This window comes from Festucalex cinctus, chromosome 7, assembly GCF_051991245.1.
Source record: "Festucalex cinctus isolate MCC-2025b chromosome 7, RoL_Fcin_1.0, whole genome shotgun sequence".
NCBI lineage: Eukaryota > Metazoa > Chordata > Actinopteri > Syngnathiformes > Syngnathidae > Festucalex > Festucalex cinctus.
In genome coordinates this window covers 21,426,003-21,452,693 of record NC_135417.1, presented here as the reverse complement: position 1 = coordinate 21,452,693, position 26,691 = coordinate 21,426,003, and the positions used below count along the sequence as shown (strand labels likewise).

The 26,691-nt window shown below is 38.4% G+C and overlaps 2 protein-coding genes across 10 annotated transcripts; one reads left to right on the top strand and one right to left on the bottom strand.

Moving 5' to 3' along the window:
* The first annotated feature begins 1,982 nt into the window (after positions 1-1,982).
* Positions 1,983-15,147, top strand: sybu (syntabulin (syntaxin-interacting)). 6 transcript variants are annotated; one of them, XM_077527418.1, is made up of 8 exons: positions 1,983-2,225; positions 6,134-6,181; positions 6,256-6,442; positions 7,958-8,158; positions 11,308-11,404; positions 11,511-11,660; positions 12,245-12,400; positions 13,435-15,147. In XM_077527418.1, exons 2-8 carry the CDS (start codon positions 6,158-6,160, stop codon positions 14,567-14,569), a joined length of 1,950 nt encoding a protein of 649 aa, XP_077383544.1. In that variant the 5' UTR covers positions 1,983-2,225; positions 6,134-6,157; the 3' UTR covers positions 14,570-15,147. The 6 variants fall into 6 exon arrangements, with proteins under 6 accessions (XP_077383544.1, XP_077383546.1, XP_077383545.1 ...); XM_077527420.1 differs by having other exon boundaries at positions 1,984-2,225; positions 8,012-8,158; XM_077527419.1 differs by having other exon boundaries at positions 1,986-2,225; positions 11,529-11,660.
* Positions 15,148-17,998: 2,851 nt separating this feature from the next.
* On the bottom strand, positions 17,999-26,588 carry ebag9 (estrogen receptor binding site associated antigen 9). 4 transcript variants are annotated; one of them, XM_077527929.1, is made up of 8 exons: positions 26,443-26,517; positions 26,255-26,344; positions 25,922-26,016; positions 25,592-25,673; positions 25,163-25,315; positions 21,639-21,749; positions 19,929-20,020; positions 17,999-19,725 (listed from the first exon to the last, which is right to left on the bottom strand). In XM_077527929.1, exons 3-8 carry the CDS (start codon positions 26,002-26,004, stop codon positions 19,608-19,610), a joined length of 639 nt encoding a protein of 212 aa, XP_077384055.1. In that variant the 5' UTR covers positions 26,005-26,016; positions 26,255-26,344; positions 26,443-26,517; the 3' UTR covers positions 17,999-19,607. The 4 variants fall into 4 exon arrangements, with proteins under 4 accessions (XP_077384055.1, XP_077384054.1, XP_077384057.1 ...); XM_077527928.1 differs by lacking the exon at positions 26,255-26,344 and having other exon boundaries at positions 26,443-26,588; XM_077527931.1 differs by lacking the exon at positions 26,255-26,344 and having other exon boundaries at positions 26,447-26,551.
* Between the last annotated feature and the right edge of the window lie 103 nt (positions 26,589-26,691).

Sequence of the window (26,691 nt, the reverse complement as noted above, 5' to 3'; positions counted from 1 at the left end):
ATGATTCGACATTTCTGAGGGAAAAAGTCAAATACATATTTCCCCAGAAATGTAAAATCATTACCACAATACACACATTCATCACTATTTATTTGTTTTGTTCTATGTTTTTTTTTAAAGCATTTTGATTGTAATTTTTATTTTGCATTGAGTTTTAGTGTGCATGAATGTGCGACTGCGCGCGTCAAAGATTCCAAAGCGAAGATGTTTAAAAATCAGTGCAGTCATGCTTTTCGCCAGGAGAGGGCGCTATCATTGCAGCATCAAGAACTGAACCCATTTTCGAAGCAATATGTCTGAGTGTTTGGGTACTTCACAAAATGATATTCATTTGGCCATCACTATGATATTCTAACTAAAATTTAAACAATTTATTTAATGGTTATGTTATGGAAAATATGAACACGAAGAAGACAACATAAAAGTTTAATTTTCGTAAAGAAAGTTATAGTTATTTAACTCATTCACTGCCAGTCATTTTAGAAAATTTTAAAATTGTCAATACTCACATGATACTACATTCAATAATGATATATAAACCAAAATCTACCAAATAACAGAATAGACTCCCTACATTTTGTCCCGTCCCGTTCTTTTATAATTGAGAGTAGAAAAATGTAGGTTTGCCAAAATACAGCCATTTTTTCCATGGACTCTGAAACTGTGTTTATTTCGTATAAAATGGGGCAATGATGTCATCTACCGGTGGTTGGGCATCAGTAAAGTTGTTTCCAAGTTTGATATTTACTGTGGAGTTTAGTCAAATTAGCCCCCATTTATCTCCGCTCTAAAAAAAATACAATTGACAAGTATACTTGTCAAAGGCAGTGAATGTTAATAGTACAAATGATTTAAAATAGCATAAAAATTTTAGTGCTGCGCATCGGTATCGGCAATACTGGCTCCAGTAGCCTACTTGGGGTTTCATTGTACTACACTGTCTTCTTTTTTTTCTTTTTTTTCTGGCACCATCTATCTCTTTTGGCATCATCTTAATGCAACACTAGACTTATGGGTTGCGCTCGGAGAACGATAGGCTACTAAAAACATCATATATTGTGTGTGGTGTGCCTCGTATGTCTTATCTGGAAACGTCACGAAACACAATATGCCAGAAAAACAATCGATTATTTTATATCTTCTGCCATCTGGTGGAAGAGCATTTAATCGCTCTGCCTAAAAATGTCACATAGAGAGCTGCAAAACGACATAATACTGGATATTATTTGCGGTAAAAAGAAAAGAAAACAAAACAAAAAAACAAATATGGTCAAATTAAATAAAATTCGAAATTTTTGTCTCAGCAGACATGATCCCAGCTCTTACATTGAGGGAGATGGGTGGTTGGGGGGCACTTTTTTTTTTTAAACCTCAACAACAACAACAACAACAACAACAACAACAACAACAACAACAACAACAACAACAACAACAACAACAACAACAACAACAACAACAACAACAACAACACATTATGACACGTTACTTCCGGCAGAGGACAGCAGTGATGACAAACCTTGTTTCTTTGGTCACGTGCTGACAATTCCCTGGGTTCCACCCCGCTTCGTCCAGACTCCAGAAACTATGGCGGTCCACTTTGACACGCAAATGATGAGCAAGCACGCGCACAAGACAGGTTAGATAAGATAGAAGGGCTAAGAATAACAATTTTATATGTTTCGGGCTCTATGGTGCGTACTGAACATCGTCATCAGTTACAGCCTACTTTACAGTGTAGTACTGACCAAAACAAAAGCATCATTCCCGTATTTAAAATTGCAGGAGTTTATATGAATAGCACGATAAATAGGAGGCAAATATTAACAGCTGAATCATTCCCCGTCATTCAGTACCAAGGAGAGCCATCGTGCATTCTGCACACACATTATTTATGTGTGCTATATTTAACTTAAAACGTTGATGTCATCTTTATTTGTTGATGCTGGATCGTGATAGGACGGAAACATGTAGTCTACCGTCATATTGCTCATCTTCGCCATTCTGCATCTTACACTTTGGGCGACTCAAGAGTTAATGCGTTATGTAACACCCAGAGGATGGTCGTCATAATGTGCGCGCACTGTCAGAGAGGTCCAATGGGGTGTTTGTCCTCACTGTGGCTCCATCTGTGCTGTAGAACACAACCTGGTACCAGCAACTGGACGTGAATTTGTGATCCGCAGACTTGCCGCAACCTTCTGAGCGGGTTCCCTGCAAATAATCAGGTGAGGATAATTTTGTTGGCGACATTTGTATCATTGCAATTAAATAACATCGCGTGAATGCTTCAGAACAAATGAACTGCGCACATAAGAACAGGTGTGGGGAGGTGTTTATGGGAATTATTTGTTATGACGACGCAAACAATGTTACTCTTTGCTGATCTGAATGAAATAAATCCGGCAACGCATGTGTTTATTCCAAAAGGAAAATACCTTCTTTTGGTGTAGGTGGGGCACCAAGTGAAACATATTGAATGACGAGTTATGCAATGTAAATAATTCGTACAAATCATTTGAAGTCGAGTCATTCCAAATAATTGCCAAAGTACAAAAACAAGTTGACACTGTTCTGCATAGATAGATAGATAGATAGATAGATAGATAGATAGATAGATAGATAGATAGATAGATAGATAGATAGATAGATAGATAGATAGATAGATGGTGTTTTTTTTTTATGTCTGACTCAAAAGCATTAGTCAGTATGACAGCACAGCATGTTGTGATGAGGACATCTATTTCAAGAACTGATTTGAATATTTAGGGGGCGGGGATTGATTGATTTATATATTATTGCATTGTACCATACTTGCATAACATGACATGTAATATTAAAAAATATATATTGAGCTACATGTAAATTCACATTGTACCAGTGGAGCGTCATCTGTGATGTCAAAACATGAGGGATTCAACCCGGGGGACTGACTGCATTAATGGAATAAAATCGTAAACAGCTTGAGATGAGTCCATGTGTGGATCAACATTAGAAAGCAGTTGGACTGGAGTGGATTAAGAGATTTTTAATTTATATGGTACTGTTTAAACCCACACCATCTGGTTGTAGAAGAAAATAAGAACAAGCTTTCAAAATTTGTCAGTTGTGCAAAAATTTTCGGCGTATTCCACTGACATATTTTGTCGTTTTTTTTTTACATGACACTAAGATGTTTTGCTGAATTTCGTAAAGAAACTGTAGATCAAGTCATCCGGATGGTACTTATTGCTTCATAAAGCTGACAATAGTGTGTTCACCGTTAAGCCGTGATGTTTAAAACGTAGCTATGGTGTCTGGGTTCAAGCTGGTGATGATGCAATTGGGGAACCAAATCATCTTTAGAACAATAACAGTAGGGCAGTTGAGAATGCTACTCTCCTCCAAATGTTTCCTTTCATCATCTCACATATAGACCAAAAAAGCCATTTAATCAAATGTATAGTGCACAACATTATATTGCATCTTGTACGGCAGTTTCAATGCAACATTATTAGACAATTGGAACAAAACAGTGTGCACACACAAATCATTTTGTACACACAGAATCAAGAGCATAATGTTCATGCAGAATGTGAAAGCCGTCCTATTCTGTCAACTGTTGACACCCACACATCTCATTTTCGACATCGGGAAGGACAGTATCTGCAGAAGCTGACAAACGAAAAAAATTGCTCCCTTCTTCAGCATTCTCTTTGTTGCTAAGACTATTGCTGGGGCACTGGGGCGGATGCTTTTCTTTGCTTGTTGCTTAATCAGATGCTGTTGTGCCACTCCACTAGGCATCTGCTCATGTAGCATGGCACTTGAGTTTGTGAGGATTGAATCTAAAAGATAAAATGGAGGCCACCTAGATCTCGGTTCTATTTTAAAATCTGACAAATGAAAAATGGAGTTTCAATCCCATGCCACTCTGTTCTATTTTTGCCATCCTTTGTGGTTTGAAGAAAGAGGATGTCATAATCTGGAACTGCACATACAAAATAATCTGATTTCCTTTTCGCCACTAAATGCTTGATAATAGTCTCATTCAATATGTCCGGACGCAGATCAAGAATAAGAATATAGGACCGGCATCTCAGACAAGCGGAACTAAAAGCTTAATGTCAATTACGTCATTAAAGCGCTCAAAGAAGCACGCCACATCTGCACTTATGCAACTGACCCATTAAGGGAAGCTGCTGAGAGGCAGTGCAGCTAACAAACCAGAACAAGTGATGAGACTTACTGGACAAGCATGAGTAGAAATGCTGCATTATTTAGCTCCAAAACATTAATAAAAAATGATTGTTCCTTGTTAAACTGTGTGGGGAAAAGGTTCATCCATGTACACACAGAACTATTTGAAGCCTAACTTGTGATTTATGTAATTTTTTTACATCACAAATTCCCATTTACTTTAAAAAAAATCATTTTAACACAAACCAAATAAACCTTATATGAGACATATTCATTAGTCTAATAAAGTGTATTTATTTGAAATTCATAATCCTCAGATGTATGTATTTAGTATTAATAAAATATAATTACTTTTTTATTTTTACGTTTTTGGCATTCAATTTCATCCCAAAAACATACAAATATAAACAAAAAAAATGAAGAAAAAAAAAGGACATTAAGTGTTTTTCATATAGCAGTATATTTATCGTCTATAGCAGTGGTGTCCAAACTACGGCCCGGGGGCCATTTGCGGCCCGCCGTCCATTTTTCAGTGGCCCGCGACATATGCTAAAAATGGCATTTGACTCAGTTCAAATAAAATAAACAAAACAAAAATGTTTGGAGATGGTCAAAGGAAGAAGGGAGGGTATCGAAAAACAGGTGCCATTAAAGGTTATTTTAGTTAACTAAAACTAATGAAAAAACTAAAACTAAAATTCAAAAAACAATATTGTGACCAAAATAAAATAAAAACGAAAATGCTTTTTAAAAAACGAAAACTAACTGAAACTACATTTTATGTTTACAAAACTAACTAAAACTAACTAAATTATAGCAAACATGTCCTTCGTTTTAGTCTTTGGTAATTAATTAAATGCATGAGCCTTTGGGGAGGATTTTAAATGTGATTTTTAGTAGATTTATTTTGATATAAACCGGAATAATGACGTTTGAAAGTATGTCACACAGAAGTGACGTCATCTAGCAGCAGCCAATAGAAAAACACCTTCAGATGACGTTGCCCCCATGGTGCTTTTTAAATATTGCACACAAGTAATACACATAAAAATACTAATACTAATACTGAAACTAACTAAAACTAAGCATTATTTTAAAGAACTAAACTAATAAAAACTATAAGAACCACCCTGAAAACTAATAAAAACTAACTACAATGAAAAATTCCAAAACTGTAATAACCCTACTGCCATATTACAAATAAATTGGTTTATATACTCTAGCATTTTTCTAAATATGCAAAAGCACAAATAAATTATTTGTACAATTTTTAGGACTAAACACAATTTCTCTTCATAACATTATGTGGCCCTTGTATCCTTCTGATTTTCTGGATGTGGCCCTCAAATGAAAAAGTTTGGACACCCCTGGTCTATAGGTAACATGATTATTATGCAATTCAAACAAGATACTTTATGTATTTTAAAAGAGTACTCTAATTACTCATTTAGAGTAATTATACTTTATTAATACTAAATACATAAACCTGAGCATTATGCATTTCAAATAAATAGGCTTTGAATATGTATCATATAAGGTTTATTTGGTAAGTCTGTGTTAAAATTAACTAAGAAAGAAAACGTAAATGGGAATTTGTCATGTAAAACAATTACATAGATTTGTAAGGTTTTTTGTCAGCTTTTAATTATATACACTTTAAAATTGTGAACCCTTGTTGTGGTTAAATGTGGTCATAAAAAGAACTTTGTGACAGTGTGAAATGATAAAGATATCCTTCACATTCGGGAGTTTTAGTGTCAATAATCTGTTGGTTTAATAAGGTGGTAAAATTAGAACGTGTTGGCCCTGCACTTCTTGTGCCATCTGTACCAGGCTGCATGTGTACTGTGTGTGTATGTGTGTGTGTTATTGTCGTGGGTGGGTTTGGTGATGCAACCGAAATAGGGTCTTTGTTTATTGTTTGTCACCTAATCCTTCTTTTTGTATGGTTGATCAGTGAGAATATACTACATGAAACACAATGGGACCATTCCAAGAGTATGAGGTTAGTCTTTATATTGACATTAGAGTATATGGCATTGGAACCGACGTATGATCCAATATGTTCCCACCAAACAGGAAAAGAAGTCCCCACAGAAAGGAAGCCCTCGGAGTCGCATCCCACGTTTGGTCCTCCATCCCTTCCAGCCAAAGGGAAATGGCTCGCCTCTTTCTGACTCGCCTTTCTCAGAAGAGGAGGGCAAAGAGTGTGAAGTCAGCTCAGATCACTCCAAGAGGACAATCAGCACAAACAGTTTTTACTCGGGTAAGAAATTCCAAATGGCACCACACATATTAAAAACGCATTGTAAATAAAACCTTTTTGATACCAGTTATCGGTATTGAGCTGATGTCAGGCCTTCATTTAAGATATCAGTACTCACGATAACCACCTTAGCCCCTCTTGGGGCCGTTTTACAATCAGGAACCAGAAGCTAGAAATGAGAAGGATAGAAAATTGCAATTAATTTTATGCAATTTTAAGGAAACTTACTGCTATATTGGGCTATAGGTCTTCCTTTAAAATTCTCTGTCTTTTTTTTTTTAGGGAGATTTTATGTATCAAAAATACAAACCAAGTTCGACCATAGTCGTAACCTTAAAAGCAGAATACAATAATTTACAAATCACAATTCAACTTATATTTATTTGATTATACCACAAAGACAAGATATTTAAAGGGATACTTTACTTATTTAGCCATTTTTGGCAGTTAAACATTAATATTTTAATTTGATACATTTAATATTTAATAATTCTATAATAAATTTGATATTTTCATTATTTTTCATGTGCAATTATTACCTTTAAAAACACATTTTGCAATTTGTTGTCGAGTGAAAATGACATCACAAGGGCTCAGGTAACCAATCACAACTCAGGACAGCAAGTTGCAAAATGTTTTTTTAAAGGTACTAATTGTATGTAAAGAATAATGAAAGTATCAAATTAATTAGAGACAAAATGTTAACTTTTTATTGCTCTAATGGGCTAAATAAGTGAAGCATCCCTTTAATGTTCCAACTAATAAACTTTATTCCTTTTAATAAATAATCATTAACTCTTTGACCGCCAAAAACATTTCATAACGATTAGTAAAATCACGATGCATGCCGCCATAAACATTAAATGACGTTTTTTTTTGTTTTGGTTTTTAATTTTTTAATTTTTATTTTTTAAATCAATGGGCAGTGCAATGTCTAAGTGCAGCGCTGCCTGGTCAATTGGTTGTGGAATCAAAAGCTATGGCCAGAAGATGGCTGCCGGTGTATGAAATTACAATGAAACATAACGTAATCCTCCGGAATCTGACGAAATCGAACGTTTTCGAGGATGGCGTGAATGATCAAAGCCTTTGTCATATGAAAGTTGTTTTTTTTTTGATAACGTGTAGCAGTAAAAGAGATAACTTAGAAACAAATCTGGGACAGATGGCAAAAACGAAAGTGGAGGAATGCTCATCAAACACCTGTTTGAAACATCCCACACAGATGAAGAGGTAATTGGGAACAGTTTGGTGCCATGATTGTGTATGAAAGGAGATTCCCTGATTTGCTCAGTTATTCACAAACAAGTTTAACGACAAAGTTCCTCAACGTACAATTGGAAGGAATTTAGGGATTTCGTCATATATCATCAAGTGGTTCAGAGAATATATATATATATATTAGTATGTGTGTGTGTGGGGGTGTGTGGGTGTGTGTGTGTGGGGGTGTTTAGGTCGAGCTCTCGTGTGTCTGGTTTTGGTTATTACTGTCTGTGTGCCTATTCTACAATATAGATGACACCGGCTGCCCCACTAGTCAGTCTGTGTCCCCCTCCAAAACTCCGTCAGGCTCCGAGGAGACTTCCCACAGCTCGCCAACACTTCCTGAGCGCAAGGTCAAAGTGAAGAGGGTACGAGTCATAGCAGAGGGCAGTCGTGAACCACGGACCGCGCCGAAGCATAAGAAGGAGCTGAGGTCGGCCTTGAAAGCCAGAGGTAACGGCTCAACACTAACTTTTGCTCTGGTAGCAGTGGTGAAACCAATTTTGAAAAAGGATACTTGCCTTATTGAGCCATTTTCAGCAGTAAAAAGTTCATATTTTGTCCGGAATTAATTTTCACTATTTTTCCATGTACAATTAATACCTTAAAACACAATTTTTCACATTTTCAAATGAAAATGGCTCACTTTAAGTTAAAGAAGGATTTGGTCACATCCATATTTGGGGATGTGCAGGATGACCACATTTGCTGATGCATTGTTGTCTTAATAGGCATCTTTTTTTCCCGCATGATGTAAAGCTTGATCGTGACTCAAACTAAAATATTTGGAAAATACTTTACTTCAACAGAAAGTTTGACTGCAACAAGCAGTAGCTAACAAAACAGGTCCATTATTTTATATAACTTTAAAAGAAGAAGAAAAAAACTGCAAAGGATTTGCTTTTATGTGAACATTAATTTGTTCACCTCATCGATACCAGCTCTTAAAGGGATACGCGACGCACTGAGTCACTTTTAGCAGTAGAAAGTTAGTATTTTGTCCAGAATTAAATTGATAACTACATTATTATTTGTATACAATTAATATAAAACTTTTTTTCCCACTTGCTGTCGACTAGAGATGATATCACCTGTTTTGTTATGTTTCTGTAAAGCGCTTTGTGACAGCTAAGGCTGTTTGAAGGCGCTATACAAATTAAGATGACTTGACTTGACTTGACTTGACTTGACTTGACTTGACCTGTGCTGAGGAAGTAGGTAACGACCAATCATGGCTCACCTGTTTTCTGGGTTTGGTCAGTACACTGAGCCATGATTGGTCGTTATCACAGGTGACGTCATCTTTAGTCAACAGCAAATGGGAAAAAAAAACTGTTTTTAACTCACTGACTCCCAGCCAGCCATTTTCGCAGAAGCAATCCCCTTCACGCCGGACTGTTTTACTGGATTTTGACTGATTATGCAAGACTAACAGAATATTGTGTTCTATTGCTATAAAAACATGGAAGCTATCAAAAGAAAGGTTAAAGTATCTTCTTTCATCAGGAAAAAAAAGATATTTCTATCTGTTTCCATTTTACAGCAATTAGTATTAAAATATAGCTAAGTTTAATCATTATTCACAAATCTATTTAGAATTGTGAGTACTTGAGCTTTTTTTTCAACATGGTCCTGGTTGATCTCCTTTGCTCTGCTACCACCTGCTGGCTGTTTGTGCAATAACTACCATTTCTGCAACCGTTCTTTGCAGTTGAGAGGAAAAACATAAAAAAAATAAAATAAAAAAAAACGTCTTTGGTACACTTAAATCATTTAAAATATAACGTATTTATACGTTTTTGGGAGCAAATGAGTTGAAATGTATTAATTGTATACAAAATATAATGTCGTTATCAAATTAATTCTGGACAAAATATTAACTTTTTACTGCTGAAAATGGCTCAATAAGTCAAGTATTACTTTAAGAGAAGTTTGACACAGATATATCTGCGATTTGTATGTGTTTTTCAGATATATAACTACATCCATTTAAAAGTCCTTGTAAAAGTCCTTGCATTGTAGCTTATTTTTGACTTGCAAATGAATGTGACAAATAGACAGCCAGTAAACAGCAGGACAGCAAGCCTGCTTGCCTCCAGAATGATGATGTCGTGATCATGTGGTGCACGAGCCCTTTTGGCCTTGACGTCACACACCACTGTTTCCTGAGCGTTTGAATAGAGAATCCTCCCAATCTCAACAACCAACATGGCGGGCAAACAAATACTGATGATGTAATCGAACACTATCTACTTCTGAAATTATACATATCAGCAGCTCACAAAAACTGGTCTAAAGGAGAGAATCATTACTCAATTCAGTGTTTGACCTTGGGGGCAGGGAAATGACCTCCTTGTTCCAGAATTAACCTTCCTCCAGCTTGGTCAGTAAATTGATTGGTTAAAGGAAAAGGTTTGGGGGGCTTGGCCAATTAGGTTGATTAGTGGGAGGTTACTTGACTGGGTGAATGCACACACCTTGAGCCGACTCACAAAGTGGTGTAGAAAAAGTTTTTGCCCGTTTAGTTTGACACATTCAACACTGGACACAGTACTATGGTTTTGTTTGATGGCAAGAGCTCCCTCTCAGGTATGGAAATGGATTCAATTGAATATCTGATTTCTTAAACTGCTTAGAAGTGTATTAAAATTCATTTAGTGTTAATCTGACAACATTTTCCCCATGGCAGAGCAGGTGGGACAACTTGAGTGTATGTCACCTTGTTGATTGATAGTTTTATTTTTAAAGGAGCTTGGTTTCTTGATGCACATTCACTTTAGACTGTTTCACTTCCAAAATCTTTTTTTTTAATGAGATATTTTTGAATAAATGACATTGACATGAGCCCAGGGTTATTATAGTTTTGGAATTTTCATGTTTTTTTTATTTCATTTTTTTTATTTTATTTAATTTAGTTAGTTTAAATTCATTTTCAGTTTGGTTAGTTTCTATTTGTTTTAGTTTTTTAAAAAAAGTTTAGTTTTAGTTAGTTTCAGTATTAGTTTTTGTTTTATAAATGTGTTAATTTTGAGCAACATTTAATGAAAATGAAGAAAGCAACACATTTCTTAACTAGTGTTTCATTTTGGCTGAGTTAAATGAAAAACTAGGCGAAAGTTTTGTTGCCTAGGAGCAATGCCCTCTGAAGGTGCTTTCTATTGACTGCTGCTAGATGATACCATTCTGTGTGACACAATTTCAAAACGTCTTTATTCCAGTTAATATCAAAATAAATATACTTAAAATCACATTTAAAATCATCCCAAAAGTCTCATGTATTAAATGAATTATCAAAGATTAAAATGAAGGACGTTTTCGCTATAATTATATTTAGCTTTGGTTAGTTTTGTAAATATAAAATGTAGTTTCAGTTAGTTTCTGTTTTATTTTGTTTTTTAAGCATCGGTTTTTATTTTATTTCATTAACAAAATTGTTTGAGTTTTTTGAGTTTTAGTTGTAGTTTCTCGCTACTTTTGATTAACTAAAATAACCTTAGGCATGACAAATGAACCAAACCAAGCTTTATATGATGTTACTAAAGTGAGCATGTGTGGCTGGCTGCCTGTCAGAAGATGCTAACATGCAGTTTCTCATTATGCAGGAAGTGAGGCAGATTTTAGCTCCTCCAGCAGTACAGGGAGCCTAAAGACCAGAGAGAGCCTCGCCAAATCGGCTGGAAAGAAGGCTTCCTCTCGCAGGTATCCAGATTTTTACTATTATTTTGCAATCCCAAGTTTTTCAATTGTTAGATGTCGAGTAATGTTTGTTTTTTGCATTGCATTAATTTGCTTCATTATAATGAAGTCGCATTACCCACATCAGCTTGCTCCCAGTCTTCAAACCAGCAGGCAACTCCTCCAACCGTCATGCCGAGCTGTATGCTCCCTACAGGACTCTACCCAGAGTTGCATCCTCAACCATGAGTAGCAGCTCCAACTCCAGCCCTACATCCAGGTGCAGATTTTTGTGATGTCAATCTGTTTTGTTTGTGTTTTATTTTTTTTTTTAAGACTAATTGTGTATCAAACTGGTATCCCTTCATATTAATAAGAACCCAGGAAGTATCAGCCTATCAGCTTCAAGAAGGTTGCTGACCCCTGCCCTATATATTCTGTATTCACAGAGCACTTTCATCAAAGCCTCAAGTGTGTCAGGTTACTAGGATATTGTACAGTTGGCAGAGAGCGGCTTCCGGGCTGCTTTGCATGCTGTCCAATTCCACCCACACATTCTCTACAGAAAAAAATGCTTATTAGAGAGCCCTGCCGTGCAGAGGGCATATGAATGTTAGCACAATTAGTATTGAAGGTTTTTACCAGTAAGGCGATTTCTGCCCTAGTATCTATTTAGTCGAACTAGTGTCCTGTCTCTTGTCTGCATGCCAGTAATCCAGCATCAGACAGTAATTCTCTGGCCCCAGTGAACATCTGCCCTGTTATAACTCACAGGCGCATTGTCTATTGCTTGCTTAAGTGTTATGTCTGGTTGGGGTGTGTTTTGTTTGTTGTTTTGATAAACAGAATTTCTCCGCCCAACAGGAGAGCGAATTTGAGCCGCTACCATTCATGTGGTGATAACCATGGAATCAGACCCCCCAACCCGGAACAATACCTCACTCCTCTCCAGCAGAAAGAAGTGACCATCAGGCACCTGAAAACAAAGCTGCTGGAATCTGACAACAGGGTGCATGACAGGTCAGTTAGCATCTAGCTTGTTTAACTGTAATTTTAACGTATTTTATTTTATTTTATTTTATTTTATTTTATTTTTTTTTAAGTGATCATGACCAAAATTTTATTAGTAATATGAGCAGCACCACTAATCTAAAGACAGTATTTTGATTAATGTAGTTTGTGTAAGATGAGTTCAACAGCAAAGTCCATTTGAAAATGACATCACAGTTGCTCAGGGCACAGCTAACGACGAATCACGGCTCACCTGTTTTCCGAAGCTGAGCTATGATTGGCCATTACCAGAGCACTGAGCAGTGATGACGTTCCAGTCGAAAACAAGTCTCAAAATGGCCGTCCCTGGAGATGGATTAAAAACAGGTCAATTTTGTTAACTCGTATTCCAAAATGCAAAATTAATCAGACTAGCATTTAGACGAGAGAGATTACATAAAACATATTATTGTAATGAAAATTTGGGGGTTTACTTCACCTTTAAAGCATGGGTGGTTGGGGGCCATAGATGGGATATTGTATCTTGCTGGCGTCGGGCTAAAACCTCACAAGTCACTATTTGGCAAATTTAAAAAAAATTCAGAAATTTAGACTTTTTTTTTTTTTTTTTTAAACAATTATTGACCAATCTTTGTGACCGCTCCGGCTGTTTGAATGCGCTATATAAATAAAGATGACTTGACTGAAGTGTTGAAAATGGTTTGCTCTCTTTAAAGATGTAATGTTAATGGTTGATAAAATGTGGCGTTTTTTGGGTCTCCTGAAGTAACTATTTAGGAGGTAGAAAGTTGGCCAGCGCTATGTGATGTATTAGCCACATCCTGAAGCTCTGCTCAACTGACATCCACTTGGTAATTACATAAGACAAAAAAATAAATAAGACGTGACAATGCTGGAGTTTGATCTTGCGTGAAACTTTCTTCCAGATTCAGCTTTAGTATAAATATTTCAGTGTGATCTAGTTAGCGGCCTGTGCACGAAAGTGTTGAAGTGACTCCTTCAATAACTTGAACATAGAACAATGAATGTTTTGTCTTTTTCAGAGAGGCAGAAATTGTGGATCTCAAAGGTCAGCTGAGCAGAATGAGAGAAGACTGGATTGAGGAGGAGTGTCACCGGGTAGAGGCCCAACTGTCCCTCAAAGAAGCCCGGAAGGAAATCAAACAGCTGCGCCAGGTCGTGGAGACCATGAAGAGCAGTCTGATGGAAAAAGATAAAGGAATACAGAAGTACTTCATCGACATAAACATCCAAAACAGGAAGCTGGAGTCTCTGTTGCAAAGCATGGAACTTGCTCAGAGCGGTGCCAGCCTTCCGGAAGAAAACACACAGGAATTCATCTTCCAGAGCCCCGAAAGGGGTGGGAAGAAGATGGTTGGAGATGAAGAGGGTGGGATGGAACTGGCAGATCAAGCGGTAGAGGCTATGGCTGATAGCGGGCTGCTCATAAATGACGAGATGGCCAACAGAGCTGACATTTTGGAGCAGGTCTTCATGTCCACTACGGTGGATTTCAATTTGGACTCCAACAAGTCAAAGCCTGGAATTGAGTCAGGCCTTGGAATGTCCATGTTGTCGGAAATATCCAGTCCACCTGCACCAGCTGCTGTCACCAGCTGCATCTCTCACTCCCTTAAGGAGACTGAAGATAAAGGTGTTCAGACAGACATAATGCTTTTGTCACAAGACCTTCAAGTTCTTCTTCACCAACTTCTCGGACTTGAAGGGAGAAGACGGCAGTCCTCCATCTCCAGCACTCTCCCAAACCTGCCCACCTCGACTGTCACTTCTGCACATTCCCCTGACTTGATGCCTCCCTCACTCAACATTCTGACTCCTGATCCCCTCGACAACGCAGTCACCGTTGCTGATACCAACTTGCACTGCTCAGAAGCGTCCGAGAACCCGCGGTTCATGGATGAGCTGGATTTTGACGCGAGCGCAGAAAAACCTGGTCCCTCGCCAGGACTGGGTGTGATCAGCAAGCAATACTGGAGCAACAGTTTCCTGGTGGATCTGGTTGCCGTGGCAGCGCCCGTGCTACCCACAGTGGCCTGGCTGTACTCGCGACACGGCGTGGAGAAAAGCACTCCGGTCAACATCGCTGCTCTCATCAGGGGCTGTTGCATCATGGGATTGCACTCTCTTCGTCACATTGCTCACAGGTCAAACGTGTAATGGCTTTCAACATGTTGGCACACAGCTCACTTTGAATTAGAAGCACTTAAGCATTTTTGAGTAATTTTTTTTTTTTTCCCTTTGCTTCAATGCCGCTATTTGGGGTCCAGCACTGTATATTTAACAGGCGTTGAAGCAAAATGGTATTATATGGAAGGGAATATTTATTATGGGTGTATAATTTCATTTATGGTTTTTGTATAAGATGATCATCTGGGTAGATGGTTATTCTCATTGCTCTCATTGCTGTTTTGTAGATGATGTCCCGAGTTGTCCTTGCTACTTGTTCAGTTGAGTTTTTGGAGATCAAGGATGGAATGTCGGAGATTTTCAGTTGTTCTTCAAGAAAGAAATTTTTATCCTTCAGCCAAAGCTTTAATGTAAAATCACTGTTCTGTATTTTTGTGAAGTATTTCTCCCCCCAGTCAGCAGAGCTTTAAGTGGACCCTTTTGTATTGGTAACAAAAGTTGATGCTTCACAGCATATGACAGTTATGTGCCTGAGCGATGTGCAATATCTGTGGTTTGCATCACGTCCTCTCCATGTATATTTATTAATAAAGCATGATAATACACTACGTGCACGCCTGGCTTTATTTTTGACAGGTCCTTTGCTGCCGAAACTTAAAATGGTGCCTTGAGATTCCACTGACCCAATTTGAGTTTTTTTAGATATGAGCAATGTTATTTCTTCTATTAAGAGTATAAATTTGAGCTACAATGGCTGTATGGTAGGTGACAAACTTAACTCTCTTCACAAGAAGCAGTCTACCATACTGAACAATTCTCAAAAAAAGGTTTTAAAGGGCAAGTCAACACCTCATATTTTGACAGTAAACTTCATTTGTGAAATATGAGTTACTCAGAAAAATTTCCTTTTTTTTTTTTTTTGTTTTATCTCTGGGGGCGGCTATTTTCCCACTTATTAGGGATGTCACGATAAGAGCAATATCAGGATATTGTGATATTAAAGCTACCACAATATCGCCGTCATGTTCACAATATTTGAAAGGAACACATCTGTTAAAAAAGTCAGCTTGATTTCCATTTGTGCTGTTCTAGCACCCTCTAGTGGCTAGTTTATTAGTGCCATTTAATTTTCATTTGGGATGTTTTGGCCTTCTGTGAAGTGATCAATGTGTGCTTGCCTTAGCAAATAAGTGCCTCAATATTATTAGAGATTGTAGTTGGTTTATATGCATTGCTGTTATGTACAAAAGCACAATAGGGGACTGTTAAAGTTGGAAGAGATCGTCATTTATTTAAGATGTTCACATGAATAAATGAAGGGGAGACTTCACACAAACAATTCCCATGACTGCTTATCCTGGATAAAAGCTTTCTCATCAGTCTGTTTTTCCACATCCTTTGGGTTAAAAGAGTCAACAGACAAAAGTGCATTAATCCACTTCAGTGGTTGTCTCTGAAGCTGTAAATCTTCAAACAAATTGAGTTAGTGCCACTGCAGATACCATTTACTTCTACCCTACTTTTTTCAGTTATGATGTAACAGCAATTCAAATTTGCTCAAGACAAATGTGATAAATATAAAGGAAGTAACACTAAATTTAATCCCTATGTCATTGCACTCAATGCAATGTCGTGGTAGAGTGCAATCCATGTTACATAATCAAAACATCTTAGTTTAGTAGGCATCAAAAAGCCTGAGTCACAGGATGCTCTAACACGCTCCATCGTAGGCTTGCGTTAAGATAATGTGGGGTGAAATATTATCCTTCAGGATATAGTAAATATCGCGCAGAAAGTTGTCTTTTCTGAGCACACTGACTGATTTTCCAGTTTTGAAAGTAGGTCACCTTTAAAGCAGTTTTATCCAGTTAGATGCAGTCTCAAGGGGGAGGATTCGTTATTGAGGAAATAAGTTGATGTCTGAGGAAAACACAGATCAAATCTTGAAGAAACCCGATCTGAGATTATTTCATTTAAGGAAGTTGAGGGCTTTTCATAATTACAGTTTGATTATGAAAATATTCAATTTGTCTTTTTTTTTTTTTTTTTTTTAAATCTGTACACACATTGGCAATTACTTTTTGGTTTATAAAAACAGGCTTGCAAGTGTAATCTTTTTTTTTTTTTTGCCTGTTACTGAATAGTTTTTACCATCAGTTTAGTCATTAATACAAAATACTCACCCACCCTTCAAACTCCAAATTGCACAATGCAAGTTTGTACAATTTATTTTTCTTTATATAACCATGTTTTTTTGTTTTATACAGCATTTTTACAGTCATCTTTTCAAACCAAAATGCTGCCATTGGGTAAGTAACCTATTAAAGGCCTCATATGTAAATTAATATCTCATGAAATTTCTTCCTCATCTAAAAATTGATGTCATAGTCAAAACACAAATAGTCAAAACACAAAGTGGAATGCACCTCATGTTACCCGAATTGTACCACTAAAACTCATTTTCATTAGTTTCAATTTGCCGCCAAGTTGCACGATCGCTGTAAACACTGTAAACACTAATACGAAGCTGAAAATGTAAAAGTCAGACCAAAAATTCCCCCCTTAGGAAGTTCCATAACATTTGCATTAACACAGCTGAGTTAAAAAGGGAAAAAAAGGCACGTACAAATGGCCAGAACACAACCCAACCCAGTGTTGAATGAGTTGATGAATACAGAAAATGTCACTGAATTCTTGTAAGCTCTTGATCAACGTAGTTTCCGTTGGCCAGGTTACTGGACTGGAACAAGAGCAACAAAAAGTCCATCCATCCATCCATTTTCTTGACTGCTTATTCCTCACGGTCGCGGGTGGGGGTTGGGCGATGGAGCTTATCCCAGCTGGCTCTGGGCCGTAGGTGGGGTACACCCTGGACCGGTTGCCAACCAATCGCAGGGCACACAGAGAAAAACAACCATCCACACCTAGGGACAATTTTGGAGCGCCCAATTAACCTACCATGCATGTCTTTGGAATGTGGGAGGAGACCGGAGTACCCAGAGAAGACCCACGGGGAAAACATGCAAACTCCACCCAGGAAGGCCGGAGCCTGGACTCAAACCCGAATCCTCAGAACTGGGAGGCGGACGTGCTAACCACTCTACACCGTGCTGCCCCAACAAAAAGTCGACCCGGGTAATATGACTTATGCTGGCACCGCTAACCCCAAAAGACCTGTCCACCTCTGGTTAGCACATAGCTCTGCCACTGATGTTGATTGGCTCAGTCTTGTGATCTATATTAAGTAAATGGTTAATGGGCTGCTTCCCATAAATTGTGGGCTGGTCTCTTGGGGTTAAATGGAGGAAAATCATTAAATAGCACCGCATAGGCTCCAAAAGACACTGGCCCACCGGGCATCTGTCCTGTATGCCAGATGGCCAAATCATATGTTTCAGAATAGGGTTTGCTCAATTCTGGTGAGATATCCTTTAATACTCTATGTATTAAAAAAGCACATTATTCACCTGAATCATAAAAGTTTATTCAAAAAGCTGTGAGGGCATACTTGAAGATGATTTCAGTGACAGTCCTGTTTTTTCCATAAGCAAATCAAAAACAAAACAATGTACTGTACATCAGAAATGCATAAAGCATAATTCCATTTCTGAATAGACACACCCAAGTACCATGCAAGGTGTTGGTGAAACAGGGAGCTCTTATTGCTTAAGAAACTCAATTCTCAAAGGCTTTTCAAATCACTAAACACCTTTCTTTCTTTAAGCCTGATCACTAAAGCTGGCTAACAATTAGCAGTGTGCTTAAGCCACCCAATGTTTTGCATCCATCTTCTTTCCAAACTTCAGAAATGCACATTTCACTTCACAAAGGCTGTCAGTGAAAATGTAATGACAAATGGGGGCTACAATAAGTGATGTAGCTAATGAAAAACATCCGTACCTCATGAATCGCATCAACAAACCCCAATTCCAATTCATTGAATGTTCAAACTAATAAACTATTGTTTTTAGGCTAATATACACTCATTTTTATTATGATGCCTGCAACATGTTCCAAAAAAAAAAACAGAAAAGGGGCACAGTCACCATTGTGTTACATCATCGTTTCTTTTAACAAGATGCAATGAGCGTCCGGAAAGTGAGAACACTAATTGCTGAAGCTTTGCAGGTGGAATTCTCCCCCATTTTTGCTTGATGTACACCTTCAGTTGCTCAACAGACAGGGTTTTGTTGTCATATTTTGCACTTTGTAATCTGCCCCACATTTTCAATGGTTGACCGGTCAGGACTGCCAGCAAGCCCATCGAGTACTCGCACTCTATTAATGCGAAGCCACGCTGATGTAACACAGAATGTGGCTTGGCATCATCTTGCCGAACGTCCCAACGTCATTGGAACTGGGGTTTCTATTTGCAGTTATCCAAGACAAATTTCTAAAACAAAAATATTAAAGAGACATTGAGAGCGACTGCATATTTTTCCATCACAGTCTGAAGCTCGTTAGTAGCCATGATGTTACCATAGGAACCCACAGCTTAAAATTACAGGCTGTATTATATATTGTCTTTAAATACTAATTTTGTACAATGCAAGTAATCGTTTCTTGTGAGGTTGGGGGGGAGACAAATTTCTTTTATACAATGAAACAAATACAAAAACAATTACGAAGCAGACCAATGTCACTGATAAACAGTGAATCTTAAAAATAAATACACCTCTTTGTCCTTTGCGGTTAGAAATAAGACAAAGAAAATCAATAGCATACCTTTTCTGTAAAAGTTGCACAGTAGAGATTTGATTTTACTTACGCACCTTGAACAGGCCTGCGCTGACTAGCACATACACCTAATATATTGGGATTAGAGACATACAAATGGAACTGGAAACTGGGTGGTAAAATGGGGTTTGTGAGCGAGCCCAAGAAGGTTTCACTGGTGCTGCTTACAAATGGACAGGAATGGCTGCTGGATGAGGACCGGTTACTGAAAATGCAGCAGTGCAGCATGAGAACTTTGGATGGGTTGATGATTTTTAAAGATAATCTCACGACTGATTCAGTGTCTTTCCCTTGAGATCCTCTTGGCTCAAAACTGAGCATTTTCAAAATGTTACGAAAGCTTAACAGCCATCTTTTGCTCTTTCTTCATCATCCTCTGTGCCTCTTTCTCCATCTTCTTCCTCTGCTGCTCCATGGACCGCTTTTCTCTCTCAGCCAGTTTCTGTTGTCTGTTACAAGGATGGCAGATTGCAAGATATGTCATGTTATAGATCATGAAAGCATCCTAATCTGAATGTGATGACAATCAATGCCATCTGTTTCTTATTGGAATACACAGTAGTGGTAAATGCTACCATCTGCTGGTCAAAGAGTGAACCTACATGCCTATCAGCTGTCTGATGGTACAGTAATAGATAGATGCATTCATTACCTGAGCACCTCTTCTGCTTCCCAGGTAGCGTCAGACTCCTCCTCCCAGGCGTTAGTGTCCCCCTGCCAGTTGTCCATTTCGCCAAGCTCTGCCTGTACAGTTATACAAGGACACCAATGAGGATGTGACAACAGAAATGCAACAGAATCAAATCACTCATATATCACTCGCCTGTCACACAGCAAATCTGTTGGTATAATATGTTTGCTTTACAAACACAACCAGTTCTGGGAGAAAATGGAGGTGGAATTTTGACACTAAACAAAATTACAAACTTTACATGTCATGCATCAAACTGAGTTTCACTAAGAACAGAAAGTGTTTCAAAGTTACGATAGTAAAAAATATGTCGCACAATTTTTATTTGAATCAGGGTAGGCATGGGTCCCAAAAGTACAATTCACTAGAAGGCCGAAATGGCTGATCTTTCATAATTAAAAAGACGTTTGTCAGGTTATTACAAATATTACATATGCTGCTTTCAAGGGACCCCTGGGTTTTAGCACCAAATAATACAAAAATAATACATACATTTTTGCACTGCTTAAATTTCAGTTTACTGTGGGTTACACATAAAACACTATTTACCAACTGTTCCTTTTTTTGTTTGTTTGTTTAATATTGAATATTAAAAACTAAAACAAAGTTGAACGTGATTAACGGTGGCTGCCCGGTTAGCACATCTGCCTCCCAGTTCTGAGGACGCAAGTTCGAGTCCAAGCTTCGGCCTTCCTGGGTGGAGTTTGCATGTTCTCCCCGTGCCTGCATGGGTCTTCTCCGGGTACTCCGGTCTTCTCCCACATTCCAAAGACATGCATGGCAGGTTAATTGGATGCTCTGAATTGTCCCTAGGTGTGCTTGTGATTTTGAATGGTTGTTTGTCTCTGTGTGCCCTGCAATTGGCTGGCAACCAGTTCAGGGTCTACCCTACCTACTGCCCAACGCTGGCTGGGATAGGCTCCAGCACCCCTGCGACCCTTGCGAGGAGCAAGCGGTTAAGAAAAAGGATGGATGGATGTCCTGCCCTTGTTTGTGTGTGCCTTTATTGGGTGTACTGTTCATGTTGTACACGATTTGGCCACGTAGAGGCAGTGTGATTCCACGCGTCCTGATACACTGTTAAGTTGTAGCCACATTAGAGAGTAGAGGAAAAAAGTCACAATCAAGTTATTCCAATTATTTATTTATTTATTCATTTTTTCAGCTGCAGCAAAGGAAGAGCATATGCCGGTGAGTAATGTTAAGATGCTTCTCTGTTTACATTCCTGAAGCGTTTTGTATGAAAAGCCGTTCTTTTGCGTGATAAAAGTGACGCGAGTAGTGCGCTAATTAGCATTAGCGAGTCAGACTGGAGAAGATCATGACGATTATTTGCGCATCTGTAAATTGAAGCAGAAATTATTGTCAGTCAAATCATTTTGAATCAAAAATTGATTCTGAATCAAATCGCAGACCCAAAAATCAGAATCGAACCGTGAGATAGTCAAAGATTCCCACCCCGAGCATGTACTTGTACATTCCTATGATTCCACCTCTCAAAGCCCAGTAATTGCTTAAAACTTTATTTGTGTCAAACATAATAATACAAGAGAAGAATTTAAAATAATGCTAATAGCGCTCAATCATAAAAGCTTCACTTTCATGTCTTTCTCAGCCATAAACAGAAATTATGCATGCCTGAAGCTTCACAGGTGATAAAAGGTAACTCACTGAAGGTGGACAGAAGGTCATCATATCCTGAGAGACAGCCAGTCTGCTTGAGAAACCCGCTGAGCCATCAGGCACCAGGTAGTTCAACGGTTCCCTTTTCTTTAGCACTATCTGCAAAGTGGAAAACAGAGACATATCTTAAGACGGCAATCATAATGCATTAAATGTTTCTTTCAAATGGCAACTGGACAGATTTACAACACACATACAGTACAGATTTTCTCATCCAAACAAGAAATTTTGTTGAGAAAGTTTTCTCGTTTGAACAAGAAAGTCTCTCAAACGTCTTTACCTGCAAGCTGTAACTTATTTAGCAGACGTTTTAAATGTCTCTCAGACACAAAGTAATGGTGTAAACTTGCAAGTAGCGCAGCAATGTCCTTAATAATAAAGTCCAAGGTGAAAATACAAGAAAACTAGGTCTTGCACTGTCCTTTTCACTCTGAAATACAAACCCAATGACACTTACAGGGTCTCCCATGTTAGTATGCAATTGACTTACGGCTGTCATTAATACTGAATCTTTTTAAAATCGATTATCCTATCAATTATGCCATCAAATAATCGCCCCGACACATACTGTAGATTTTTTTTTTTTCATAAAAATAAAAAGGTTATTTTATTTGTTAGGTAATCCACGAAGGCTGAACGTGAGCCAAATTGAGCAGACATAACTACACATTATCTTATATACATATGCATTACTAAAAACCAACAAATTTAGCCTATGCTAAAAGGTTAGCAATTGAGATTAGCATTAGCGTTCTAGTGATTACCATTTAAAGTAAACAAACAGTAACCACCATTTAGTTCGCACATACATCATATCTACCAGTACACAAGTTGTTTTGAGTGGATAAAACTACTAACTAGCCCTAATTCCAAGCGACTACCTGTGTTATAAAAATGAATGGGATGTATTTGTTAGGGCATCCTGTGTAAAAACACGGACTTATGTAAAACTACGCTGAACACTGTAACAACAGCTGACTAGTAATGGTTCTAATAGGAAAAGCTCACTGACTGCAGTATCCACTTTCCACCAAGAGAGGCTACTTATGAAAAGGTAAAAAATTAAATAAAAGAAATAATTTAAAAAAAAAAAGTGTGTAAGTGTGTGAAAAGGTAATGAATGGTTTAGAGAGCATGTACAATGATGCCCGCAATGCTTCGGGGCAAAAGATTAGTTGACCACTTTTTGTGGTCGACTTTTTTTTTTTTCCCCCCAGCCCTACAGGTACTTTCTCATCCTATCAAGAAAGTTTCTTGTCCTAACGTGAAACATCATTTCAATGTTTTCCCCCATGTCACTTTAGGGGCTCTGTAGTAAGCTACCATAAGCTGTCAGATAATTACAATCAATTTTAAAAGCGGGACAAAGTGGTCTAAATTATACAACTCACCAGCCCCTGTGCTGAGCCGGGTTTACTTGGAGACTTATATAATCAGTCTGAATGAAACGTTTTCACCTGAAAATCTTCGGTTACCTGTTTACATGTGACGGGATCTGCCGTTTACATGCGTCTCTATGTCAATCAGAACAGCCATTTTACAGCGGTGTGACACACAAAGATGATAATAATACATTTTATTTGAAGTACCTTTCAGGACACTCAAGGTCGCTGTATAGAATGATCATGACTGTCTGAAGCAACAGCTAAATAAATATATACAAAGTAAAATAAAAACAAGTTACACATGTTTTGAAACAACTCCCATCACAGAAGCACTGGTGAGACGTTGCCATTTTCTATGTAAACAACGACGTCACTACACATTTACGTCAAGAAGACAGAACATGTGTAGATGGATGCAGCCAGCCACAGTGTTATGTTTACCTCCATGCTCCTCCAAGCAGTGCACTGCGGAAGACGCTACCCCAAAGCATTATGGTTGATGCAGTTGCATTAACATTCATTTAATGTTAATACAGTCGAAGTGTAGTGAACTCATACTCTCTTGGAGTACATGCATTACAGTTGACTAACCATCTTAGGACTACTTTTATCTTTTTAGTGGGCTCATCATTGCCAGTCTGATTTGTAATGATTTATTTAACCTTTATTTAACCAAATAGGCCAGTTGAGAATGAGACCCATTTGTCATTTATAATGACGACCTGGCCTGATTGCGACTCAAATACGATGCTGAGGTTTGGAACTGCCAACACCGGAACAAACATGTCGAGTCGTTGACAAAAACAAACAGAGAACTTCTTTACTTCTACACCATGAATCCACGTGGAGGTGTTTAATCTGGTTAGTATACACAATATAAACTTGTTGCAGAATTTTACTCAGTCAACTGGTCATTTAATTTAACGAAGTTAAGCCACACATTCGTTTGGCGTTAGTAAGCCACGCGGACTTCATTGGTTCAGCTGCTTTTTCGTGTCCACACTTGGCAGACGAGCACTCGGCTGCGCTCAAGACACGCTTTTATGCTCGAAATCTGATTTACGTTGAAGTCAGACTACATGAATTTAGCTTGATTTTGACCCAACAGACGTGCTGCGAAAAAACATTTAAGGCCTCAGTATACTTCTGCTTGAGGCTCATGCAGCGACGTTACGGTGGAGCTCCGCTCGTGCGTTTGCCTTCCAACTTGTACGCAATACACGTCACAATACACATCGGTGTCTGCTGTGGTTTCACTCCAAGTCGGGCTGTTGCTACGGCTGGGACGCTGGGAGTGGAGATTCCTCTGCATTTTATGACCAAATCAGGAAGTTCAATTTAATTCAGAAACACGAAACAAAGCCGGGGGGAGAGTCGGCTCATCACCGTGGCCATTATTTATTGCCAATTTGCACCGGTGTCGGCCGTAAACTTGCCAAAACACAACAGCCACGTGCTTAGCGAACACAGGTTTTTTTTTTTTTTTTTCCAGTCTTTCGTCTCAGGCATCCACATGCAAAAAAAGCCGAGTATGCCATCGAACGGACCAATCTCGAGCGAGCTACTTCCCGCTATCAACGGCGTGCAAGGATTGGAGACGTGTGCACCGCAGCCGGCCACGAGCTACGCGGCACTTTAAATTCATGGCTCACGCAGATCATGTGATATACGCCGGTCATTAATGCGAGAGCAAACGTAGAGGCATAAATCAGGCTTTACTGTTGTGACCGATTCTGAGTTGCTTTGACGAGTCGTTGCCGGTGGCATGTCGTGTGACATACTCAATGACGATTGGTCGTTTGGCTGCATAGTACGACACGTCCTATGTCATGCTACAATTGTTTCCTCAGCACGAACCCAAAGTGAGATGGAGTAAAATGACCAGTCACTCCCTGGCCAATAGCTCCCTTTTCATCTCGTCGGACACAAGTGGAGTTTGGCTCCACACGAACGAATGCAAGCGAGTGCGGAGCCGGGAGCTTGTTGTAAAAGGCAACATCAGAATTTGCATTCATTTCTGTTGGCGCTGACAAACATATCACAAATTAAACAGTCACAATTTTGTTTGAATTTAGATTGCCAGTTAAAATGGAAAGAAAACATTCGTGACGTATGATAAAGCCATACCTTCTGTGTTTTCCTGATGGTTGGCGCCATGTCTTTGAAGTAGTCGGGCTCCTCAATCTCAGTGGGTTGAGGTGGAACGTTTCCATTACCACCTTCAATCTTAATACTTGTTGGAGCTTCTTCATCCCATGAACTCCATTCTTCAACTTCTGGCTGTGCAGCACAGAGAGGAAAATGATGTGTTAAAAATTCATCTCTGCACTGGACATTTTTTTTTTTTTTTTTTTGAGAAGTTGATTATTTTTGGCGGAGAAAAACATTCCATGTTGAGTGCCAGAGTTTTGACATTAAAAATCTGAATCTTTAAGAATCTTTCAACAAAATTGCAAATACAGTATATAATAATATAAACCGCACAGAACATTTCTCTTCTTTTTCTCTCTCACCTTGCTAGAGTAGTTGGTTAATTCCACAGAGTTCACTACTAACCTGTTTTGGTAGGGATGATGAGAAATCCACCGTCGTCGGGAGAGTTATTTGATCCCCACTGAGTTTTCGGCCCCTTCCACTCCTAGTTTATTGTCAAACAATAATAACAATAAAAAGAACAACAATAAAAACGGAAAGTAAGGTCACACCTGGGTTTTGAGCTTTAACTTTTAATTAATATCAAAATCTGATCGTGATATATAGCCTACAGTGCACTGCAGGAAATGGGTGGATCAATTCAAGGCAAATCAACTCAATGCGATGCCCAACACCAATAGCTATCATAATAACGAGATTAGTTTAAACTGTTATGTTTTCCTGAACACTCACCTGCATATCAATCTCTTAAAGAAAGAGAGCAAACTGGCCAGGCATGTGCAGATCTTAAACAGACGGAACTGTGTGATGGCCATGACGAAACTGATCTGGTAGGGAGGAAAGAAAAAAAAATCACTATTAATATTGAGGTGGTTTTGCTTCCCACTCTTAAAACCCATATTGTAGTCAAAACTATGTGAATAATAGCAACGCACCGGAATTAGCAATGATAATATCAAGGAAACCTTCGCAAAATGTAACGTTTGTGCACTTCAAGGCTGTCCAGCACGCGTTCTCTTTATTATTGATTGTTCAATAATACAACCAACCACAAGCGAATATTACCGTAGCTGATGTTTCCTTTTGTGTTGCTGACGAGACACGTTCATTTATTCACCGATCGTTGCTTGCTAGCTTAGCCCACAGAAAAGCATGCTGTTTCAAAAATCAGTCAACAGTCTGTTTGAGTGTGACGAAATATTTTCGCTATTAATTACGGTCTTGTCACAAGAAAGACCGAAAGAAGTACATACATACTACAATGCTGTTTCATGACAGAACTCTGAAGTGTCGTTGCTCATCTCCCTTGTACAGCTGCCATCTTGGAGCTCAGCTGGGAGGAGCAGGAACAAGGAAATAAAAAAAAATAATAAATAAAATAAATAATAAAAATCCAGGCGCGATGCCTTCAGCGATTCAAAACTGTCGTAGTTCATGCAGTAAGATGCCGTTATTTTGCGACACTATTAAAAATATACGTATTTGGATTTTCTCACCATTCT

Coding starts and splice junctions, on each gene's coding strand:
- sybu (XM_077527418.1), top strand. CDS start 6,158: ATGGGACCATTCCAAGAGTATGAG. Junction 11,405..11,510: donor AAGAAGGCTTCCTCTCGCAG/GTATCCAGATTT, acceptor ATTATAATGAAG/TCGCATTACCCACATCAGCT. Junction 12,401..13,434: donor GACAACAGGGTGCATGACAG/GTCAGTTAGCAT, acceptor TGTCTTTTTCAG/AGAGGCAGAAATTGTGGATC.
- ebag9 (XM_077527928.1), bottom strand. CDS start 26,004: ATGGCCATCACACAGTTCCGTCTGTTTAAGATCTGCACATGCCTGGCC. Junction 20,021..21,638: donor TGACCTTCTGTCCACCTTCA/GTGAGTTACCTT, acceptor ATAACTGTACAG/GCAGAGCTTGGCGAAATGGA. Junction 19,726..19,928: donor GAAGCAGAAGAGGTGCTCAG/GTAATGAATGCA, acceptor TCCTTGTAACAG/ACAACAGAAACTGGCTGAGA.